At 37.1% G+C, this 21,265-nt stretch overlaps 5 protein-coding genes across 5 annotated transcripts; all 5 read right to left on the bottom strand.

Annotated features, from left to right (window-relative positions):
* Positions 1 to 1,696: 1,696 nt before the first annotated feature.
* On the bottom strand, positions 1,697 to 2,686 carry LOC133987718 (P2Y purinoceptor 1-like). Its single transcript, XM_062427161.1, has one exon. It carries the CDS (start codon positions 2,684 to 2,686, stop codon positions 1,697 to 1,699), a length of 990 nt encoding a protein of 329 aa, XP_062283145.1.
* A 2,573-nt stretch (positions 2,687 to 5,259) lies between these two features.
* Positions 5,260 to 6,435, bottom strand: LOC133988174 (P2Y purinoceptor 1-like). Its single transcript, XM_062427730.1, has one exon. It carries the CDS (start codon positions 6,433 to 6,435, stop codon positions 5,440 to 5,442), a length of 996 nt encoding a protein of 331 aa, XP_062283714.1. The 3' UTR covers positions 5,260 to 5,439.
* Positions 6,436 to 9,497: 3,062 nt separating this feature from the next.
* Positions 9,498 to 10,472, bottom strand: LOC133987716 (P2Y purinoceptor 1-like). The gene has a single exon (XM_062427160.1). The coding sequence runs from the start codon at positions 10,470 to 10,472 to the stop codon at positions 9,498 to 9,500; it is 975 nt and encodes a 324-aa protein (XP_062283144.1).
* Positions 10,473 to 13,305: 2,833 nt separating this feature from the next.
* Positions 13,306 to 14,292, bottom strand: LOC133987715 (P2Y purinoceptor 1-like). Its single transcript, XM_062427159.1, has one exon. The coding sequence runs from the start codon at positions 14,290 to 14,292 to the stop codon at positions 13,306 to 13,308; it is 987 nt and encodes a 328-aa protein (XP_062283143.1).
* A 1,394-nt stretch (positions 14,293 to 15,686) lies between these two features.
* On the bottom strand, positions 15,687 to 17,037 carry LOC133988132 (P2Y purinoceptor 1-like). Its single transcript, XM_062427684.1, has one exon. The coding sequence runs from the start codon at positions 17,017 to 17,019 to the stop codon at positions 16,030 to 16,032; it is 990 nt and encodes a 329-aa protein (XP_062283668.1). The 5' UTR covers positions 17,020 to 17,037; the 3' UTR covers positions 15,687 to 16,029.
* Between the last annotated feature and the right edge of the window lie 4,228 nt (positions 17,038 to 21,265).

Here is a 21,265-nt window from a genome sequence, read left to right as displayed (position 1 = left end):
CAAACCAATGGGTGACGTCACGGATGTTACATCCATTTTATATACAGTCTATGATCTCTACATGGATTGTGGCAAAATGTGGTACTGACATTCATGATCCTCATTAGGATGACTCTCAATGACTTTACTGACCCTCTGACTTTTCACCAAGCACCATCATCAGGTCAACATTTCAGTACTTTTTTTTACAACCAAATACCTGCAAAGTTAATAACATTTCCATCTGCGTTATCTGTTGTACTTTTAGAAGTAAGTACAACGTGTCAAATAACATGAACACAAGAAACAAGCTTGATTCAGCCAAAAGCTACAATACCACTGCGGCAAGTATGACAATATGGCGATAAGTGGTTGAAGATCCGGGGGGAAAATATGCACTGCAGGTTGATGAGTAGATTAGGAGCAGATGAGTATGATTGACTGGGAGAGGAATGTGACACAGGTGAATGGAGGTGGGAGCCAGCAACCAGAGAGAGAAGGATCCACCCAAACCAGCAGCCTGACACAAAACAGAGACTGACAAGGACACAGAAACATTGGGGAAGGGGAAACACAACATACTAGGAAACATTAGATGTGGAGGGAGCATCCATGACAGTATATTAAGCATGCTCCATCTTTAAACACAGCTGTACCTATAGAATCAAAGAGCTTGTATCATGGCTGTTGAGTCTTAGTCTTGTTTACTGGTGAGTATGGAATTACAAGATTTGATGGCTTTTTTCTCTCTTTTTTTTTTTTTACCCATAATAATTAATTATTTTATACTGTTGTGATGTCTGTGCTATAGATGTAAATCTATGCTAATATGGCTGATATTATTTAGCTTTATTACAAACATGGCAAATTAAGACAAGGCAAGTGATATTTACTTGAATTAGGTCAAACACCTCTGCATAGTCAGCACAATCAAATGTATATGCACAATAAGTCAGAAGAAGATTTTAAATCAGAATATACAATTATTTCATTTACTTAGAAATTAAGTTTTTGCAGTGCAGTTTTAGCACTTAAAGTACAGATGTATGATGTTGTTCAAATCATGTAAGATGGTGTTTATGTGCAAAGAGTTTGGATTATTCAGGGCCAGTTTTTCACCCACACAAAAAGGTAAGAGTCTCCCTCTGGTGGTAGAGTTCCTACTTGAGAGAAAATACAACAAGCCTGTCTGATCGAACATAATAACATACTGAGACTTCTAGATTTAGAGAATTTATTATTTAAGTGATTTTAAAAGTTTTTTCTCTGCATACACAAACACGTTTTTCCACAAATACAAGTCTGAATTATACATACATGACAACAACAGCATATATGAACTTAAACTGTATTTTAATTTGCTTAACAGTTACGTTATTTCCTATGTTGTTTAACTGCTTCATATTATGTTACTATAATCACACAAATTGAAATATTGGCATGAATGAAATATAACTTGCAATCTCTTGCAAACTCAGAGGTTTGGTGGTTACATAAACTGCATACTGCAAAGACAAAACTAAGCAAGATACAAGGCAGGTTTATTTATAAAGCACATTTTTAGCAACAAGGCAATTCAAACTGCACTGCTACTGCTGTGACAATACATGGAAGAGGGACCAATATGAAATTAGAAACATAATTTTTTTGACAAAAACTTACAACTGCATACTCATGTTTAACATGTTACTGGAAAAACATGTTTCAAGTATTAAACTCAGTGACTCAAATTGGTCCTTTGTGTCATCGACACATTACCAGGGTTTGTTGAAGTCAGACGGCTGAACATGGGACAAGCTCGCTGGAGCAGCTGTCTGAGCTGAGCAGGAATATCTTCATTTCCATGGAGGTAAACCAGAGGGTTAAGAACACTGTTCAGACACACAAGTACACGACTTATCTGATGAGCAATGTATAATGTATTAGACCATTCATAGCATATCCTCTGTTTGAGAAGAACTCTTGACCAGAGGTTGAGGTTCTTGAATACATGATAGGGGATGTAACAAACAGAGAAGAGAAGAATCAAGATGAGCAACAACTTCAAACTTCTCTGTTTCTGTACCTTGTCAACTCTCTTTCTAGTCCATAAAACTATAGCTATGTGTCCATAGCAACCCAATGTGATGAGTAAGGGGATACAAAATCCAGTGAGTGTCCATCCAAGGCTGTATTTCAGGTAATCCTCAACGTATGTATGATAGGTGGTATCGTAGCAACTTTCAGTGGGGTTTCCAAATGTCTTGATGTAGAACATGTCAGGGAGACATTGAACGCTCACCAACAGCCAAACCATGATTGAGATAGCCACAGAATGGGTGACAGTTAATCTTCTCATCACTCTCACTGGATGGACAATGGCCAGGTACCTGTACACACTTATACAAGTAAGGAACCCAATGCTGCCATATAAATTCAGGTTGAAGCAGAATCTTGTTATCTTGCAGAATGTGTCTCCAAAGATCCATTTACTCCCCATACAATAGTACACCATCAGAAAAGGGAGTGTGAACAGAAACAAAATATCTGCAAGACCAAGATTGAGAACAAAAACATTGATGATCTTTAGTTTCCTCCATTTCTGCTGCAAAGACTTCAATCCCCATCCATTAGCCAACAAACCAACGATGAATACTGAGATGAAAACAGGAGGCAGGAATTTGTGTTCAAAGCCAAAATTGACATCAGGACAAGTTGTGTTATTCATTTTGTCTCATGCAATTAAGTTATTACAGATCCTTCCCTTCACAAATCCTCTCTGCGAGTGGTGTTATCTTGAAATGTGCTGAGAATTAAGAAATAGCATGAGTAAACAAATTGTGACCTTTTTTTTTAGATGACTTCCTGCGCAGTCTCTATTTGTGATCACTTTTAAATATGCGATCACAGAAATGAGTGAAAGATGAGGCGCAAACCCAAAGCTAACCCTCTCACAAAGACAGGAATTGACTCTTACTCTTACATGACTGATGATCATGCCCATTATAGGATAAGGCTGGTGATATTCTGTATTTGTTTTATTGTCGGCAAATCCAATGAAAAGACAAAACCAATGAATTGATCCTTCTAACAAGTATTGTCAATTTAAAACCTGTTATGTCTTATTCTGCACTATAGAAATGTATTCTTGTCCAAAAACTGTAAGAATCACACCAATAAGCCTCATGTTGGTCTCATTATGTTGATGATTCCGTATCATAAACTTTAGTTTGAGTCATTCCAACAGAAAGCATCCTATAGCATTTAATAATAACTATAGCACCAAATGTGTATAAATATGTATTCAACTGAAAATAGTTCTTTAAAAATGCACAATTGACTCCTGTTTAAGCAATGTTAACTAAAAAGCTATAGTGCCATACTATATTAGGGAATTATTTTGCTGTTTTGGTAAATTACATTACAAGTTACATGAAGTTCAAACAATGTCAGTACTATTAGCAGTGTATTAATAGGACGATTTCATTTCTCACATTTCCTGTTTTACACAAGTAGAGAGCGTGCATCAAACCTTGTTTCTACACCTCAGGACACTTTACATGACCATATGCAGTCAACAAGCTTGTTCTGAAATTATATACTGACACATAAGAGGGCTGTGACTGTTATTTCCTGTTTATTTGGAAGATCATTCAGCATGTCAGAAAAACAGCACAACAAACACAAAAGCAAAAAATCATTACTTGATACAGCAGAAGTAAACTATACAATAAGAGATTGACTGACAATTTAATTCATTTATAGTAATCTAATAGTTTGGATAGACAGCTACATGACAAACTTGTAAGAATAGTTACTTGATGTATTTGTTTAATAAAGGAATTAATACTACAATCTTAACTGGCATTGTTGTGTTCCTCACCGTGGGTCGGAGAGAAACATCATTCCAATCCGCTATATGTCCTGTACATCTAGTTAGAATTTACAATAATGTGACTTTGACTTGATGTTAATCTCTATCTGCAGTTTGTGCTACTGGCACACAGCCTGAGTTTGACAGAAAGAAACAGCTGGACATCTGACGAGCTCGCTGGAGCTGCTGTCTGAGCTGAGCCGGAATATCTTCATTTCCATGAAGATAAACCAGAGGGTTGAGAGCACTGTTCAGACACACAAGTCCATGATTCATCTAATGAGCTATGTAGACTTCATTAAACCATTCATAGCATATCCGCTGTTTGGACAGAACTCTTGACCAGAGGTTGAGGTTCCTCAGTACATGATAGGGGATGTAACAAACAGAGAACAGAAGAATTAAAATGAACAATAATCTCAAGCATCTCTGTTTCAGTACCTTGTCAGTTGTATCTTTGCGGCAGAGAATGACAATCACATGTCCATAGCAACCCAGTGTGATGAGGAATGGGATAAAAAATCCAGCGAGTGTCTTTTCTAAGCTGTATTTCAGGTAATCCTCAACATAGCTTTTAGGACCAAATGTGTACGAATATGTATTTATCCGCAGCTGAAAATAGTTCCTTAAAAGTGCCCAAAATACTCCTGTTTAAGTAAAAAGCTACATTGACATGCTATATAAGGGAATTATTTTTGTTGTTTTTGTAAATTACATTGTACTTTTATGGCTAAATTTTACAGATTTACAGAACAAATGGGCCTGAGGTGAGCTGTGGCCATAAATGGTGATGGTGGTAAATGGTGTTGGCATGAGATTAGAGGAATTGTAATAAGTGTCAGATTATGATGGCCATGATTTTCAGTTCATATGAGTTTGTCAAAGTCTGTGAAGTTCAAACAATGTCAGTACTACAGTATTAGCAGTGTATCAATGGGACAGTCATTTCTCACATTTCCTGTTTTAAACAGGTAGAGAGCGTGCATCAAACCTTGTTTCTCCACCTCAGGACACGTTAAATTACCATTATCAGTCTGAGACTTCAAGATTTAGATAATTTATTATTTAAGTGATTTTCGAAGTTTTTCTCTGCATAATTAAACACATTTCTCCACATATACAAGTATGAATTATACATATGTGACAGCAACAGCATATATAATCTTAAAAAGCATTTTAATTTGATAAACAATTCTGATATATCATTTATTGTTAATATGCTACATATTGTGTAACTATAATCACACAAACAGAAGTATTACCATGAATGAAATCTAACTTGCAATCTCTTGCAAATTCAGAGGTTTGGTGGTTACAATTTTGGTGGTTCCTGTAATTTCGTTGTATTTCGGTACAGTGACAAATAAAGCTATTCATTCATACATAAGCTGCATACTGCAAACACAAATCTAAGCAAGATACAAGGCAAGTTTATTTTTATATCACATTTTTAGCAACAAGGCAATTCAAAGTGCACTGCTACTGCTGAGACAATACATAGAAGAGGGACAAATATGAAATTAGAAACATAATTATTACTTTTGGCAAAAAGTTACAAATGCATGCTCATGTAACAACAATATTTGTAAAAACATATATTTCAAGTATTAAACTGAGTGACTCAAATTTGTCCTTTGTGTCATCGACACATTACCAGAGTTTGTTGAAGTTGGACGGCTGAAAATGGGACAAGCTCGCTGGAGCAGCTGTCTGAGCTGAGCAGGAATATCTTCATTTCCATGGAGGTAAACCAGAGGGTTAAGAACACTGTTCAGACACACAAGTGCACGACTTATCTGATGAGCTACGTAGACTCCATTAAACCATTTATAGCACATCTGCTGTTTGAGCAGAACTCTTACCCAGAGGTTGAGATTCCTCAGTACATGATAGGGGATGTAACAAACAGAGAAGAGAAGAATCAAGATGAGCAACAACTTCAAACTTCTCTGTTTCTGTACCTTGTCAATTCTCTTTTTAGTCCATAAAACTATAGCTATGTGTCCATAGCAACCCAGTGTGATGAGTAAGGGGATGCAAAATCCAGCGAGTGTCCATCCGAGGCTGTATTTTAGGTAATCCTCAACGTATGTCTGATGGGTGGTATCATAGCAACTTTCAGTGGTGTTTCCAAATGTCTTGATAAAGAACATGTTCGGGAGACTTTGAACGCTCACCAACAGCCAAACCATGATTGAGATAGCCACAGAGTGGGTGACAGTTAATCTTCTCATCACTCTCACTGGATGGACAATGGCCAGGTACCTGTACACACTTATACAAGTAAGGAACCCAATGCTGCCATATAAATTCAGGTTGAAGCAGAATCTTGTTATCTTGCAGAATGTGACTCCAAAGATCCATTTACTCCCCATAACATAGTACACCATCAGAAAAGGGAGTGTGAGCAGGTACAAAATATCCGCAACACCAATGTTGAGAACAAAAACATTGATGATCTTTAGTTTCCTCCATTTCTGCAGCAAAGACTTCAATCCCCATCCATTAGCCAACAGACCAACGATGAATACTGAGATGAAAACAGGAGGCAGGAATTTGTGTTCAAAGCCAAAATTGACATCAGGACAAGTTGTGTTATTCATTTTGTCTCATGCAATTAAGTTATTACAGATCCTTCCCTTCACAAATCCTCTCTGCGAGTGGTGTTATCTTGAAATGTGCTGAGAATTAAGAATAGCATGATAAAAAAAAGTTGTGAAATTTTTTTGAGATGACTTCCTGTGCAGTCTCCATTTGTGATCACTTTTAAATATGCAGTCCCAGAAATGAGTGAACGATGAAGTGCAAACCCAAAGCTAACCCTCTCACAAATACAGGAATTGTCTCTTACTCTCACATGAATGATGATAATGCCCATTATCATATTCTGTATTTAATTTCACTGAAAGCAAATCTAATGAAAAGACAAAACCAATGAATTTATCCTTCTATCAAATATTGCCAATTTAAAACCTGTTATGTCTTGTTCTGCACTATAGAAATGTATTCTTGTCCAAAATCTATAAGAATCACACCAATAAGCCTCATGTTGCTCTCATTATGTTCATGATTCAGTATTATAAACATGGACATTGTACTTTAGTTTGAGTTATTCCAACAGCTTAAAATAGTTAATTAAAAATGCAACATTGCCTCCTGTTTAAATTTGTATCTAAAAAGCTATAGTGCCATACTATATTAGGGACTTATTTTACAGTTTTTGTAAATTACATTGTACATTTATGGCTCAATTTTACAGATTTACAGATTTATAATGGCCATGATTTTAAGTTGAAATGAGCTTGTCAAAGTCTGTGAAGTTCAAACAATGTCAGTACTACTAGCAGTGTAGTAATAGGACAAGGTCATTTCTCACATTTCCTGTTTTACACAAGTAGAGAGCGTGCATCAAACTTTGTTTCTCCACCTCAGGACATTACATGACCATATACAGTCAACAAGCTTGTTCTGAAATTCGATACTGACACATAAGAGGACGTGGTTGTTTGAACTTCCTGTTTATTTGAAAGATCATTCAGCATGTCAGAATGACGGCAAACAACAAAGAATACAAAATGTTTCTTGATACAGCAGAAGTAAACTATACAATAAGATATTGACTCACAATTTAATGTATTTATTGTAATCTGATAGTTTGGATGGACAGCTACATGATTAACATGTAAGAACAGCTGCTTGAAATATTTGTTTTATTAAGGAATCAATATTTAAATCTTAACTGATGTTAATCTCTATCTGCAGTTTGTGCCACGGGCACACAGCCTGAGTTTGACAGAAATAAACAGCTGGACATCTGATGAGTAGCTGGAGCTGCTCTCTGAGCTGATCTATAATATCTTCATTTCCATGAAGATAAACCAGAGGTTGAGGTTCCTCAGTTCATGATAGGGGACGTAACAAACAGAGAAGAGAAGAATCAAGATGAGCAATAATCTCAAGCATCTCTGTTTCAGTACCTTGTCAGTGGTACTGATGATTGAGATAGCCACAGAGTGGGTGATAGTTAATCTTCCCATTGCTGTCATTGGACCCAACCTTGTTTCTCCGCCCCTTGACACATTGCATGATCAAACTCACTCCACACATTTCTTCTGAAATTAGTAAACTGTGGTTGTCTCAATTTCCTGTTTTATCGGGAAAATGGTGTAGAAAAAGTGGGTGGAAACGGCAGCACGACAAAAACAAACGTTTTACAAAAGTTACTTTGTACAGAAGAATACCCAGTCAAACAATATAATAAGAGAATGGCTGACTATTTTATATTGTAGTAATGCTACTAGATGAAATGGACAGCTACATTATAAACCTGTAAGAACAGCTACCTGGCATATTTGTTTTATTAAGAAATTAATATTAAGATCTTAGCTGGATATCTGATGAGTTCTCTGGAGCAGCTGTCTGAGCTGAGCAGGAATAAAAAGTATTAGGTCTACTGATTATTCTGAGTATAATTCAATCAGGAAAGACAAGTCAGTGAGAAAAGAATTATGTTTATTATATACTGTAAGTACAATGAGATAGACAAAATCTTTGGTGCTTGAACCCCATGAGGACATCATCCCAAAATAGCCAGACGATAAATCCCCCTATGAAAGCTGTTGTGGTGATGTGCTCTTATGTTTATCTTGTGTTGTTGTCGAAATCAAAAACTGTTTCCAAGGAAGTGAAATAATCTTATATTTTGATCTAAAATCTTGTCTGACGGGCTGTTTCACTCACTATCATATATGTACATATATATATATATACATATATGTTGTAATGTTTTTTATTATGTATTGTGCACTTTTATGTATATGGTCCAGACACTGGTGGTGATGCTGCATGCCATACTAGAGCAAAAAGAGAGAGAGAGAGAGAGAGAGAGAGAGAGACCACAACTAGATGATAGGCTAATGATGAAAGTGTGACATTGCGCTATTGGATAGATGTGAGTGACAGGTTACAACTGAAACTCAAACTACACCCCATGAGCACTGACAACCAGGCAATAATTGAGTTTGCAACAAACTATGCCTGTTATGGAAAGCGTTTTCTGATTGAACTTTGGCTAAGCTTAATTTTTGTAATATATTGAATTGGACTTAAACCATCAGCAGCACTGTTGAAAAAAAATGAACACAAAACTCTAAATGTTGAAATTTTATGTTTTGCCCCAATATGAAGTTAAGAGTATACCATCATGCTGTTCTCCTGAAATGCGGAACGTAAAATAAGTGTCAAAGCATATTGCAGGTCCTGAAAAAGTCCTTTGTATCCAAGTAAAAAATCCTGAATTAGATAAAAATGGAAAATTAAAAGAAGGTAAATGACAGTTACTTGAATTAAGTAAAAACACCCTTCCACAGTCATACTCAAGACAAGTCAGAAAAGATTTTAAATCAAAAGTTAGGTAAGTTAGGAGGTTACATAAACTGCATATTGCAAACACAAAACTAAGCAAGATACAAGCCAAGTATATATATATACACACAGTATATAGCACATTTTTAGCAACAAGGCAATTCAAAGTGCACTGCTACTGCTGAGACAATACATGTGAGAGGGACAAATATGAAATTAGAAACATTCATTCATTCAACATGCCCATGTTTAACATGTTATTGGAAAAACATGTTTCATTTATTAAATTCTGCTATTCAAATCAGCCATTTGTGTCAGACACATTACCAGAGTTTGTTGAAGTCGGACGGCTGAACATGGGACAAGCTTGCTGGAGCAGCTGTCTGAGCTGAGCAGGAATATCTTCATGTACATGGAGGTAAACCAGAGGGTTAAGAACACTGTTCAGACACACAAGTGCACGACTTATCTGATGAGCTACGTAGACTCCATTAGACCATTCATAGCATATCTGCCGGTTTAATAAAACTCTTGACCAGAGGTTGAGGTTCTTGAATACATGATAGGGGATGTAACAAACAGAGAAGAGAAGAATCAAAATGAGCAACATTGTCAAACTTCTTTGTTTCAGTACCTTGTCAGTGAATTTTTTGCGGCAGATAATTGCAGTCACATGTCCATAGCAACCCAGTGTGATGAGAAAGGGGATACAAAATCCAGTGAGTGTCCATCCGAGGCTGTAGTTCAGGTAATCCTCAACAACCCTCTTCCTGGTGGTTTCATAGCATTTCCCAGACTCGTTTCCAAATGTCTTGGAGTAGAACATGTCAGGGAGACATTGAACGCTCACCAACAGCCAAACCATGATTGAGATAGCCACAGACCGTGTGACAGTTAATTTTCCCATCACTCTCACTGGATGGACAATGGCCAGGTACCTGTACACACTTATACAAGTAAGGAACCCAATGCTGCCATATAAATTCAGGTTGAAGCAGAATCTTGTTATCTTGCAGAATGTGTCTCCAAAGATCCATTTACTCCCCATACAATAGTACACCATCAGAAAAGGGAGTGTGAGCAGATATAAAATATCTGCAAGGCCAAGATTGAGAACAAAAACATTGATGATCTTTAGTTTCCTCCATTTCTGCTGCAAAGACTTCAATCCCCATCCATTAGCCACCAGACCAACGATGAATACTAAGATGTAAACAGGTGGCAGGAATCTGCTTGTAAAGTCAAAGCTGACACCAGAACAGGACGTCTTATTCATTGTCTTCTGCAAATCAGTTATTACAGATCCTTCTCTCTCTGAGTACACTGATGTTTTCTAGAAATGTGGCGAGAAGATGATAGATGACTTCCTGTATAACCTCTAGGTATGATCACTTTTAAATTTGCTTTGTTCAAAACCAAACCTGATATGAGGATTTTATTTCTGTGTATTGAAAAGCAGCTAATACTGTAAAGCCTGCATGCTGTGGGAAGTACCTGAGGTTTCTTTTAAAATGCTTCCTGTGAGCTTTCAGTGGAATTTCACTGTGGCACTGAACAGAAAATGTGGTTTCCTGAAGTGGGTAGCTACAACAGCCAATCCCAGGACAGTTTGTGACAAAGAGTGATCAGGCTTTTGCTGATAGAGTCCTCAACTCTCACTGCCTACTGAAATTTGGCACATTAGCTTCTTTTAAAACTCTTCTAAATTTTTTTTTTCTCTGTGAAAGTTTTTGGAAATATTTGATTCATTCTATTTATTGTTTTAACACCTATTCATTGATCTTATTCTTTTGCTGTTTTTATTTCTATATGATAATTTATTTCACATTGTGATAATATAATTCTACAAGATTAAAAGGTAGGGTTGGTAATCCTGTTCAGAAGCACTTTTTGTTATACTGGATGAAATGGTCCTTCTATTATCAGAGGTATCAATACATTATGTCTTTAGAAAAAGGAACGGAAAAAAATCAGACCCCTGTGGCAGCCACAGGACTGATAAAACTCAAACCAATCCATGCTCTTCGCATCGAAAAGCAAAAACCAATCAGTTGCCTTCATGTCTAGTTCTGCTGCCCCCCCCTCTCTCACTGCCTACTTGGCTCGTGCATCGTCTTCACCTGTCGCTGTTGCCGGTTTGTGGGGGCGTGGTTTGGACGGACTCACTGACGGGAGGGGGACCAGCGAGGTGGAACTTAGAGGAGGCAGGAGGAGGTGCTATTTTCAAATCTTGCTAGCTCTCTTGCTAGCTTTCCAACATTACCAACCCTACCTTTAAATGTACAGGTACAAAGAAAATAAAAGCTGCTTGAGACTGTCACAAAACGGACCAGTCAGTGGCAAAAAGGGAGTCCACACATGCAATAACAAATCAAAATTAATTAGTAAATCATTTTAACTTGAAAATAAATAATGGTTAAATCATTTAAGTAGAAAATAGTTCACACTAAACAGATATAAGGTAAACTTAGATAAAAGTAAACCAAAAGTATGTATGAAATGTAATGTTGAGGGTCAGTCATGTATGTAGTGTATGGATGAGTGAAGTGTTGAATGCAGGAGGAAATAATACTTAGTTCCACATGGCAGGTGGAAGCCTGTGTCTCAGTCTGGAGGCAGCAAGAGAGAGACCAAATGGTCAGACAGCCCTTAAATCCCCGGTTCCCCATACACCCACAGGCGAGGCAAACTGGCCCGAAGACCTGTCCCAACCTCCACCCAGGGAAGTCACATAGCCAATGAGCAGACAGAGGGGCAGGCCGTCACAAGACATTTGTTTCATAAAGAAATTAACATTAAAATCTTAACTGACGTTAATCTCAATCTGAGAAAAAAAAACTTGTACAAATTGTACTCAAAAGAGGTCAGATACGATTTTAAATGAAAATATAAGATTCATTTCTCCTATTGGGAAATGGTGTTTTTGCAGTGCAGTTAGAGCACTTTAAGTACAGGTGTTTGATGTTATTCATCTCATGTTAGATGCTTTTTACAAATATCACAGGATGCATGTAGTCACGTTTTTCTCTTAACATGTAAAAAGCCACACCGTTCCATGTACTGCACTGTCCTTATCAGCTCTCGGCTGATCATGCATAACAGTGACATCGCACTTACTGTGGATTGCAACACACAACACTTTCCTGTCAAAGCTTTCCTGTTTATATATTTCTGCAACCACAACCCTTTAGTGCTTCAAATGTACAATTTATAAGATGACGGGACCAGCCTGGTTAATTATAATGAATACTCCTTGACCCAAGTAAAGTTTCAAATCCTAAATTCTTATTACTTAAATACGATATAATAAGTAGTTATACCATCAAATGAGTATTGTTATGTTAAGGGTTAACACAAAGAGCACCCCTTCACCTTATAATGATTCCGTTGTGACACTGGTACAAAAACGTAGTACTTAAAGTACAGATGTATGTATGTTATTCATGTCATCTCAGATGTGCTTTTTACAAGTGTGCAAACAGTTTGGATGATCCAGGGGCAGTTTTTCATCCACACATGGAAAGGTAAGAGTCTCCCTCTGGTGGTAGAGTTTCTACTTGAGAGAAAATACTAAAAGCCTTTCTGAACAATCATAATAACATACATGAGACTTCTAAATTTAGAGGGTTAGGGATATTTATTCATGTATTATTTAAGTGATTTTAAGTTTTTCTCTGCATACATAAACAAACATATACAAGTCTGAATTATACATACAGTACATGACAACAACAGCAAATATGAACTTAAACAGTATTTTAATTTAATTAACCGTTATGTTATGTCATTTATTGTTAACTGTCTTATGCTACATATTGTACATGAATTAATAAATATTAGCACGATTGGTGAAATTTTACTTACAATCTATGCAAACTCAGAGGTTTGGTGGTTACATAAACTGCATATTGCAAACACTAAACTAAGCAAGATACAAGCCAAGGCAAGTTCATATATTTATACAGCACAATTTAAGCAACAAGGCAATTCAAAGTACTGCTGAGACAGTACGTGTGAGAGGGACAAATATGAAATTACATTATTTTTTTTGCAAATGCATACTAATGTGTAACATGCTAACGGAAAAAAATATTTTTCGTGTATTAAACTCAGTGACTCAAATTGGTCATTTGTGTCATCGACACATTACCAGAGTTTGCTGAAGGCTGACGGCTGAACATGTGACGAGCTCGCTGGAGCAGCTGTCTGAGCTGAGCAGGAATATCTTCATGTACATGAAGATAAACCAGAGGGTTGAGAGCACTGTTCAGACACACAAGTCCACGACTTATCTGATGAGCTACGTAGACTCTATTAAACCATTCATTGCATATCCGCTGTTTGGACAGAACTCTTACCCAGAGGTTGAGGTTTTTCAGTACATGATAGGGGATGTAACAAACAGAGAAGAGAATAATTAAAATGAGCAATAATCTCAAGCATCTCTGTTTCAGTACCTTGTCAGTGGTATCTTTGCAGTGGAGAATGACAATCACATGTCCATAGCAGCCCAGTGTGATGAGAAAGGGGATGCAAAATCCAGTAAGTGTCCATCCGAGGCTGTATTTCAGGTAATCCTCAACAAATCTCTTCCTGGTGGTTTCGTAGCATTTCCCAGACTCGTTTCCAAATGTCTTGGTGTAGAACATGTCAGGAAGACTTTGAACGCTCACCAACAGCCAAACAATGATTGAGATAGCCACAGAGTGGGTGACAGTTAATCTTCCCATCACTCTCACTGGATGGACAATGGCCAGGTACCTGTACACACTTATACAAGTAAGGAACCCAATGCTGCCATATAAATTCAGGTTGAAGCAGAATCTTGTTATCTTGCAGAATGTGACTCCAAAGATCCATTTACTCCCCATAAAATGGTACACCATCAGAAAAGGGAGTGTGAGCAGGTACAAAATATCTGCAAGGCCAAGGTTCAGAACAAAAACATTGATGATCTTTAGTTTCCTCCATTTCTGCAGCAAAGACTTCAATCCCCATCCATTAGCCACCAGACCAAAGATGAATACTGAGATGTAAACAGGTGGCAGGAATCTGCTCGTGAAGTCAAAGCTGATTACACAGGATGTCTTATTCATTCTGTCTTCTGCAAATCAGTCATTACAGATCCTTCCCTCCGTGAGTACACTGGTGTTTTCCAAAAACTCTGATGAAAAATAAGAGTAGTAAGACAAAATGAATTGTGACCTTTTGGTTTCAGAGAAGACTTCCTGTACAGCCTCTACTTGAGACCACACAAATGAGATAAGATGAGAGATGAAGTGCAAACCACAAAGCTTACCAGCAGCAAGGCAGCAAGAGAGAGACCAAATGGTCAGACAGCCCATAAATCCCCGGTTCCCCATACACCCACAGGTGAGGCAAACTGGCCCGACGACCTGTCCCAACCTCCACGGAGGGAAGTCACACAGCCAATGAGCAGACAGAGGGGCAGGCCGTCACAAGACATTTGTTTCATAAATAAATTAACATTAAAATCTTAACTGACGTCAATCTCAATCTGAGAAAAAAAAACGGGTACAAATTGTACTCAAAAGAGGTCAGATACGATTTTAAATGAAAATATAAGAATATTTCTCCTATTGGGAAATGGTGTTTTTTGCAGTGCAGTTAGAGCGCTTTAAGTACAGGTGTTTGATGTTATTCATCTCATGTTAGATGCTTTTTACAAATATCACAGGATGCATGTAGCCACGTTTTTCTCTTAACATGTAAAAAGCCAAACCGTTCCATGTACTGCACTGTCCTTATCAGCTCTCGGCTGATCATGCATATCACAGTGACATCGCACTTACTGTGGATTGCAACACACAACACTTTCCTGTCAAAGCTTTCCTGTTCATACATTTCTGCAACCACAACCCTTTAGTGCTTCAAATGTACAATTTATAAGATGACGGGACCAGCCTGGTTAATTATAATGAATACTCCTTGACCCAAGTAAAGTTTCAAATCCTAAATTCTTATTACTTAAATACGATATAATAAGTAGTTATACCATCAAATGAGTATTGTTATGTTAAGGGACAACACAAAGAGCACCCCTTCACCTTATAATGATTCCGTTGTGACACTGGTACAACAACTTAGTACTTAAAGTACAGATGTATGTATGTTATTCATGTCATCTCAGATGTGCTTTTTACAAGTGTGCAAACAGTTTGGATGATCCAGGGGCAGTTTTTCATCCACACATGGAAAGGTAAGAGTCTCCCTCTGGTGGTAGAGTTCCTGCTTGAGAGAAAATACTAAAAGCCTTTCTGAACAATCATAATAACATACATGAGACTTCAACATTTAGAGGGTTAGGGATCTTTATTCATTTATTATTTAAGTGATCTTAAAAGTTTTTCTCTGCATACCTAAACACACATATACAAGTCTGAATTATACATACAGTACATTTCAACAACAGCAAATATGAACTTAAACAGTATTTTAATTTAATTAACCGTTATGTTATGTCATTTATTGTTAACTGTCTTATGCTACATATTGTACATGAATTAATAAATATTAGCACGATTGGTGAAATTTTACTTACAATCTATGCAAACTCAGAGGTTTGGTGGTTACATAAGCTGCATATTGCAAACACTAAACTAAGCAAGATACAAGCCAAGGCAAGTTCATATATTTATACAGCACAATTTAAGCAACAAGGCAATTCAAAGTACTGCTGAGACAGTACGTGTGAGAGGGACAAATATGAAATTACAAATCTAGCTATTATTTTTGACTACATTTTTTTTTTTGCAAATGCATACTAATGTGTAACATGCTACCGGAAAAAAAATATTTTTCATGTATTAAACTCAGTGACTCAAATTGGTCATTTGTGTCAACGACACGTTACCAGAGTTTGTTGAAGGCGGACGGCTGAACATGGGACAAGCTCGCTGGAGCAGCTGTCTGAGCTGAGCAGGAATGTCTTCATTTCCATGGAGGTAAACCAGAGGGTTAAGAACACTGTTCAGACACACAAGTGCACGACTTATCTGATGAGCTATGTAGACTGTATTAGACCATTTATAGAATATCTGCCGTTTTAATAAAACTCTTGACCAGAGGTTGAGGTTCTTGAGTACATGATAGGGGATGTAACAAACAGAGAAGAGAAGAATTAAGATGAGCAACAACTTCAAACTTCTCTGTTTCTGTACCTTGTCAACTCTCTTTCTGGTCCATAAAACTATAGCTATGTGTCCATAGCAACCCAGTGTGATGAGTAAGGGGATGCAAAATCCAGCGAGTGTCCATCCGAGGCTGTATTTCAGGTAATCCTCAACGTATGTCTGATGGGTGGTATCATAGCAACTTTCAGTGGTGTTTCCAAATGTCTTGATGTAGAACATGTCAGGGAGACTTTGAACGCTCACCAACAGCCAAACCATGATTGAGATAGCCACAGAGTGGGTGACAGTTAATCTTCTCATCACTCTCACTGGATGGACAGTGGCCAGGTACCTGTACACACTTATACAAGTAAGGAACCCAATGCTGCCATATAAATTCAGGTTGAAGCAGAATCTTGTTATCTTGCAGAATGTGACTCCAAAGATCCAGTTACTCTTCATGAAATAGTACACCATCAGAAATGGGAGTGTGAGCAGATACAAAATATCTGCAAAACCAAGATTGAGAACAAAAACATTGATGATCTTTAGTTTCCTCCATTTCTGCAGCAAAGACTTCAATCCCCATCCATTAGCCACCAGACCAAAGATGAATACTGAGATGAAAACAGGAGGCAGGAATCTGTGTTCAAAGTCAAAATTGATATAAGGACTGGAGATGTTCTTCATTTTGACTCGTGAAAAGCAGCAAATACTGTAAAGCAAGTATGCTATGGTATCTGGAAGTAAGTGAGGAAATGTTTCTTTCAAAATGCTTCCTGTGAGTGTTCATTAGAATAATATCACTGTGGGCATGAACAGAAAATGGGATTTCCTTAAGCTGTTAGATATAACGATATAACTGTTAACCATGACCAAGAAAGATATGTGTGACCTGATTTTAAAGATTAGCAGGAAAAATGGACTTTGGGCTGAGGTGAGCTGTGGCAGCAAATGGTGTTGGCATGAGTTTAGAGGAAGTGGAATAAGTATCAGATGATAACTGCCATGGTTTGAAGTATATATGGGCTTGTCAAAGTCAGCAAAGCTTAAACAATGTCATTCTTGTTTGCAGCGTATTAATAGGACATTTTCATTTCTCTCACTATATCCTGTTTTAAACAAACAGAGATGCAGAGCATGCATCAAACCTTGTTTCTCCGCCCCTAGACACATTGCATGGTCATAATCAGTCTACAGGCTTGCTGTAAAATTCAAAAGCTGTGGTTGTCTCAATTTCCTGTATATCTGTATGTGGAAACGGCAGCACAACAAACAAAAAAAGTAACTTATTATAGCAGAATTAATACCTAGGCAAACAATATAAGATAATGACTGACTATTTCATATTGTAGTAATGTTACTAGCTGAGATGGACAACTACATGGTACACTTGTAAGAACAGCTACTTGAGATATTTGTTTTTATTATACTTGAATTTAGTTTTTTTCAAAAATAACAATCTTTTGGAAATAGTGTTTTTGTAGTGCAGTTTTAGCACTTAAAATACATGTGTGTGATGTTATTCATCTCATATAAGATAGTTTTTATAAAGTGTGCAAACAGTTTGGATGATCCAGGGGGTCGAGGAGCCCCCTCTGGTGGAAGAAACTGAGGAAACTTTTCTTTCAAAATGCTTCCTGTTGGCGTTCACTAGTATATCACTGTATGACTAATCAGAAAATATGATTTCATAAAGTGGGTAAATACAATGATAAAATGTGACAATGACAATTGTCACGTTAACTATGACAATGGAAATTAACTATGACAATGGAAACTAAATGGAAACTTTGAAACTAAATTAATGGAAACTAACTATGACAATGGAAATTATTATTATTATTATCATCAGATCTCAGCTGAGGATGCACAGTGGCATCACACTTACTGTGAATTGCAACACTTTCCTGTCAAAGCTTTCCTGTTTTTACATCTCTGTAACCACAACCCTTTAGTGCTTCAGATGTACAATTTATAAGATAAAAGCTTGTGTACACTAGCGGCAGCTTGACTAGACCAGTCTGGTTAATTATTTGCTCTTTAAAGCATAATATTCCAAAGGAATCCTGAATATAACACTGTTTACAAATGATTATAGTGGTGTAATATACAAACTGAAAGACATAATAAATAATCCTTGACACAGGTAAAATCTCAAATGCTAATTTTTTATGACATGAACATAATATAATAAGTAACATGCTACAGATGAAATGACTTATGTTAGCTATATGAAGGGGTCATTTCTCTTTTACTGAATATTTAGACACTGGTACAAAGAACTGAATCACTCAACTAAAAACGCATTTTGCACAATCTAAAATTGTATTATATTAATATTATAAACATATAACATATAAACATTTCAGGAAAACACAGTAACAATTCCAGGATCTCTGTGGATCCTGTGGAAAAGTCTTAAATTTAGTTTTTGATAACTCTAAAAGTATCTTAAAATGTCTGGAGTTGAAGGAGTTAAGGCATTAAATTCTATTTTAGGTGGGCAGAGTGAATGAGCTTAATTATATTTGTTCAATTTATGTTTGAATTTTTTTTTGGTTGTGTGTGTTTTGGTATTTTATATCCAACAACAATTATCATTTCCAGATCGTCCTCCGTGTTTAATCTCACTTTATCTTGCAGTAGGCTTGATGGGTAGTGGTAGTGGCGCCTTGTGTGGTTATGGCATTTTAACCTAGAAGAAGAGAAAGAAGCTCCCAACTGTAAGAGCTGTGGTGGGAATAAGGAAACAAGGAATTAAACAAAACAGTAGATATCAGAATGGAGAAGGAAAAAATTTGGCGAGACGGTGAAGAGTTGCGGGTGGTGAGGAAGACAAAAAAGCGAGGGAAAGAGCTGCGGAGAAGATTGAGAAAAGAACGAAAAGGACGCTATGAGTGGTTGAAACCATTCAAAGATCCACATGAAGTAAAATGTGAACTCTGCCAAAGAACATTCAAACTTGGAACTATGGGTTGTAAAGCACTGAATTCTCACATTTAATCATATGAAAGCACAAGCACTATGCTGGCACTCAAAAAAACACCACCCCCACTGAGATGTTTGCTGCTAAAGTTACTGCTAGTTTAGCTGCAAGCAATGTTACCGGAGATGTTTTGTCTAACGTGGCTGTGTATAAGTCTACGTCTGATATGTTTGATATTGTTTCACTCACTTCTGAAACTGTGACTCTTCCAGCGCTAAGATCTTTGTAAAGATCTTCATTGATGACTTTTCAAGCAGCTCAGTAGCACTGACATCCTTTCTTATTCCATCGCACCTTTGAACTTAACTTGTCTCTGTGACTGTAGTAGTTGCAGTAGTTGTTGTTGCGCTGCTGTCCACTTTAATTTCTGGTAGTTGACATTTGATGACTAATGATGAGGTTGTTGTGGTCTGCTGATGTGTGACTGTCAAGATGATCTCCAAGAAGCCTTAAAGCAATGGTTCGGCGTAATTTAGACCTAGGGTCATATGCACCATGCGGTCTATATAATCACTGCCTCAGCCCTTTTTTTTCATTTGGTCGCAAAATAGTGAAGTTAGAGTCATCAGCCGAATGGCTTAGTACAGGCGCTAACAGAACCACCAGTGTATCTCGTAGATTACCCAACTAATAATACCTGGATTGTTATCAAACTTCTACAGTAGTACAAATAGGATCTTTACTCAAAAATCGATGCATTGGAAAGTTTGTAAAGTTTGAAAGTTTTGTAAAATAAACACTTACCTGATGGCTTTTACTCTGCTGCTACTGCTAAAGCTGTAAACATCATTGAAATCCCGCACAGCACATCTAGAGATCTGTGCGGGATCTCGCGCGACCACACGGGATTTCAGTGATCGCGCGAGATACATACATACAGGCCGACATGAAAATAAATATATATGTATATGAAAGTATATGAATGTATATATGGCAGATAAATAAATAGCCTATATGGATGTATTGACACTAAAGTGCAGCAGTAGTAACATATTCCACTTAGACAAAATAGTAGCTCAGTAATGTCTGAAAGCATCGTGTTCCTCTTTGCTAAGGCAAGGCAACTTTATTTATATAGCGCATTTCATACCCAATGGCTCAATGTGCTTTACATAAAACAAACATTTAACATTAAGAATTGGAAACAAAAAACATAAAATTTGAAAAATAAAAATAAAACCCAATAGTAGTAAAAACATGTAAACATTAAAAAATACAATTAAAAACAAAACACCCCCACCAATAATAAAAGGAATAAAAAATAGAAAGAGAGAAAAATAAAATAAAAACTAAACTAGAATAGAGCATTAAATATAAGGTTACAGCATAAAATAATGATTTGCTTTAAAAGGAAAGTGCAAATGAAAGATTACAATTTAAGTTACATTCAGTGTGGCTCAAACATACTGTACATTTGTTAATACACTGTGAAGATACCTCAACTTCCTGATTTAACACAACACACATCATGCTGACTATGGAGCCTCACCTCACAACCACTATACCAAGCTGGGAGTTCGGGTCCTCTGAAATGATGCCAACGCGGAAGTAACTTAAAACTGCATTCTATCAAAACGCCACCAGGGGGCGACCGTTTTGGTGTCAAAAGGACTTCCGTCTCTATACAAGTCAACGGAGAATTCACCAACTTCTCACTTGATTTATAACCTCAGTAAACGTTTTCAAAATGTGTTTATGGTCTCAATCGCTAGCTTAAAGCCTTCTTCAATGCAGTATCATGTTCATTTGTGAAATTTTGGCCTCCCTGATTTTATATTTGACGATAAAGCAGGGTATGCATTAGGGCGTGGCTACGCCGTGATTGACAGGTTGATTAGTTCACAGGTTCAGGAGGGCCCCTCATGCTCCTCCTGATGCCCATATAAGTAGAATCCGTGTTTTTATTTTACCCGGCATTCACCGGACATTTTCAAGATGGCGCTGCTC

This window comes from Scomber scombrus, chromosome 10 (assembly GCF_963691925.1).
Source record: "Scomber scombrus chromosome 10, fScoSco1.1, whole genome shotgun sequence".
In the NCBI taxonomy this organism is placed as follows: Eukaryota; Metazoa; Chordata; class Actinopteri; order Scombriformes; family Scombridae; genus Scomber; species Scomber scombrus.
The sequence above is the reverse complement of the archived record's forward strand: the minus strand, read 5'-3'. Positions and strand labels throughout refer to the sequence as shown.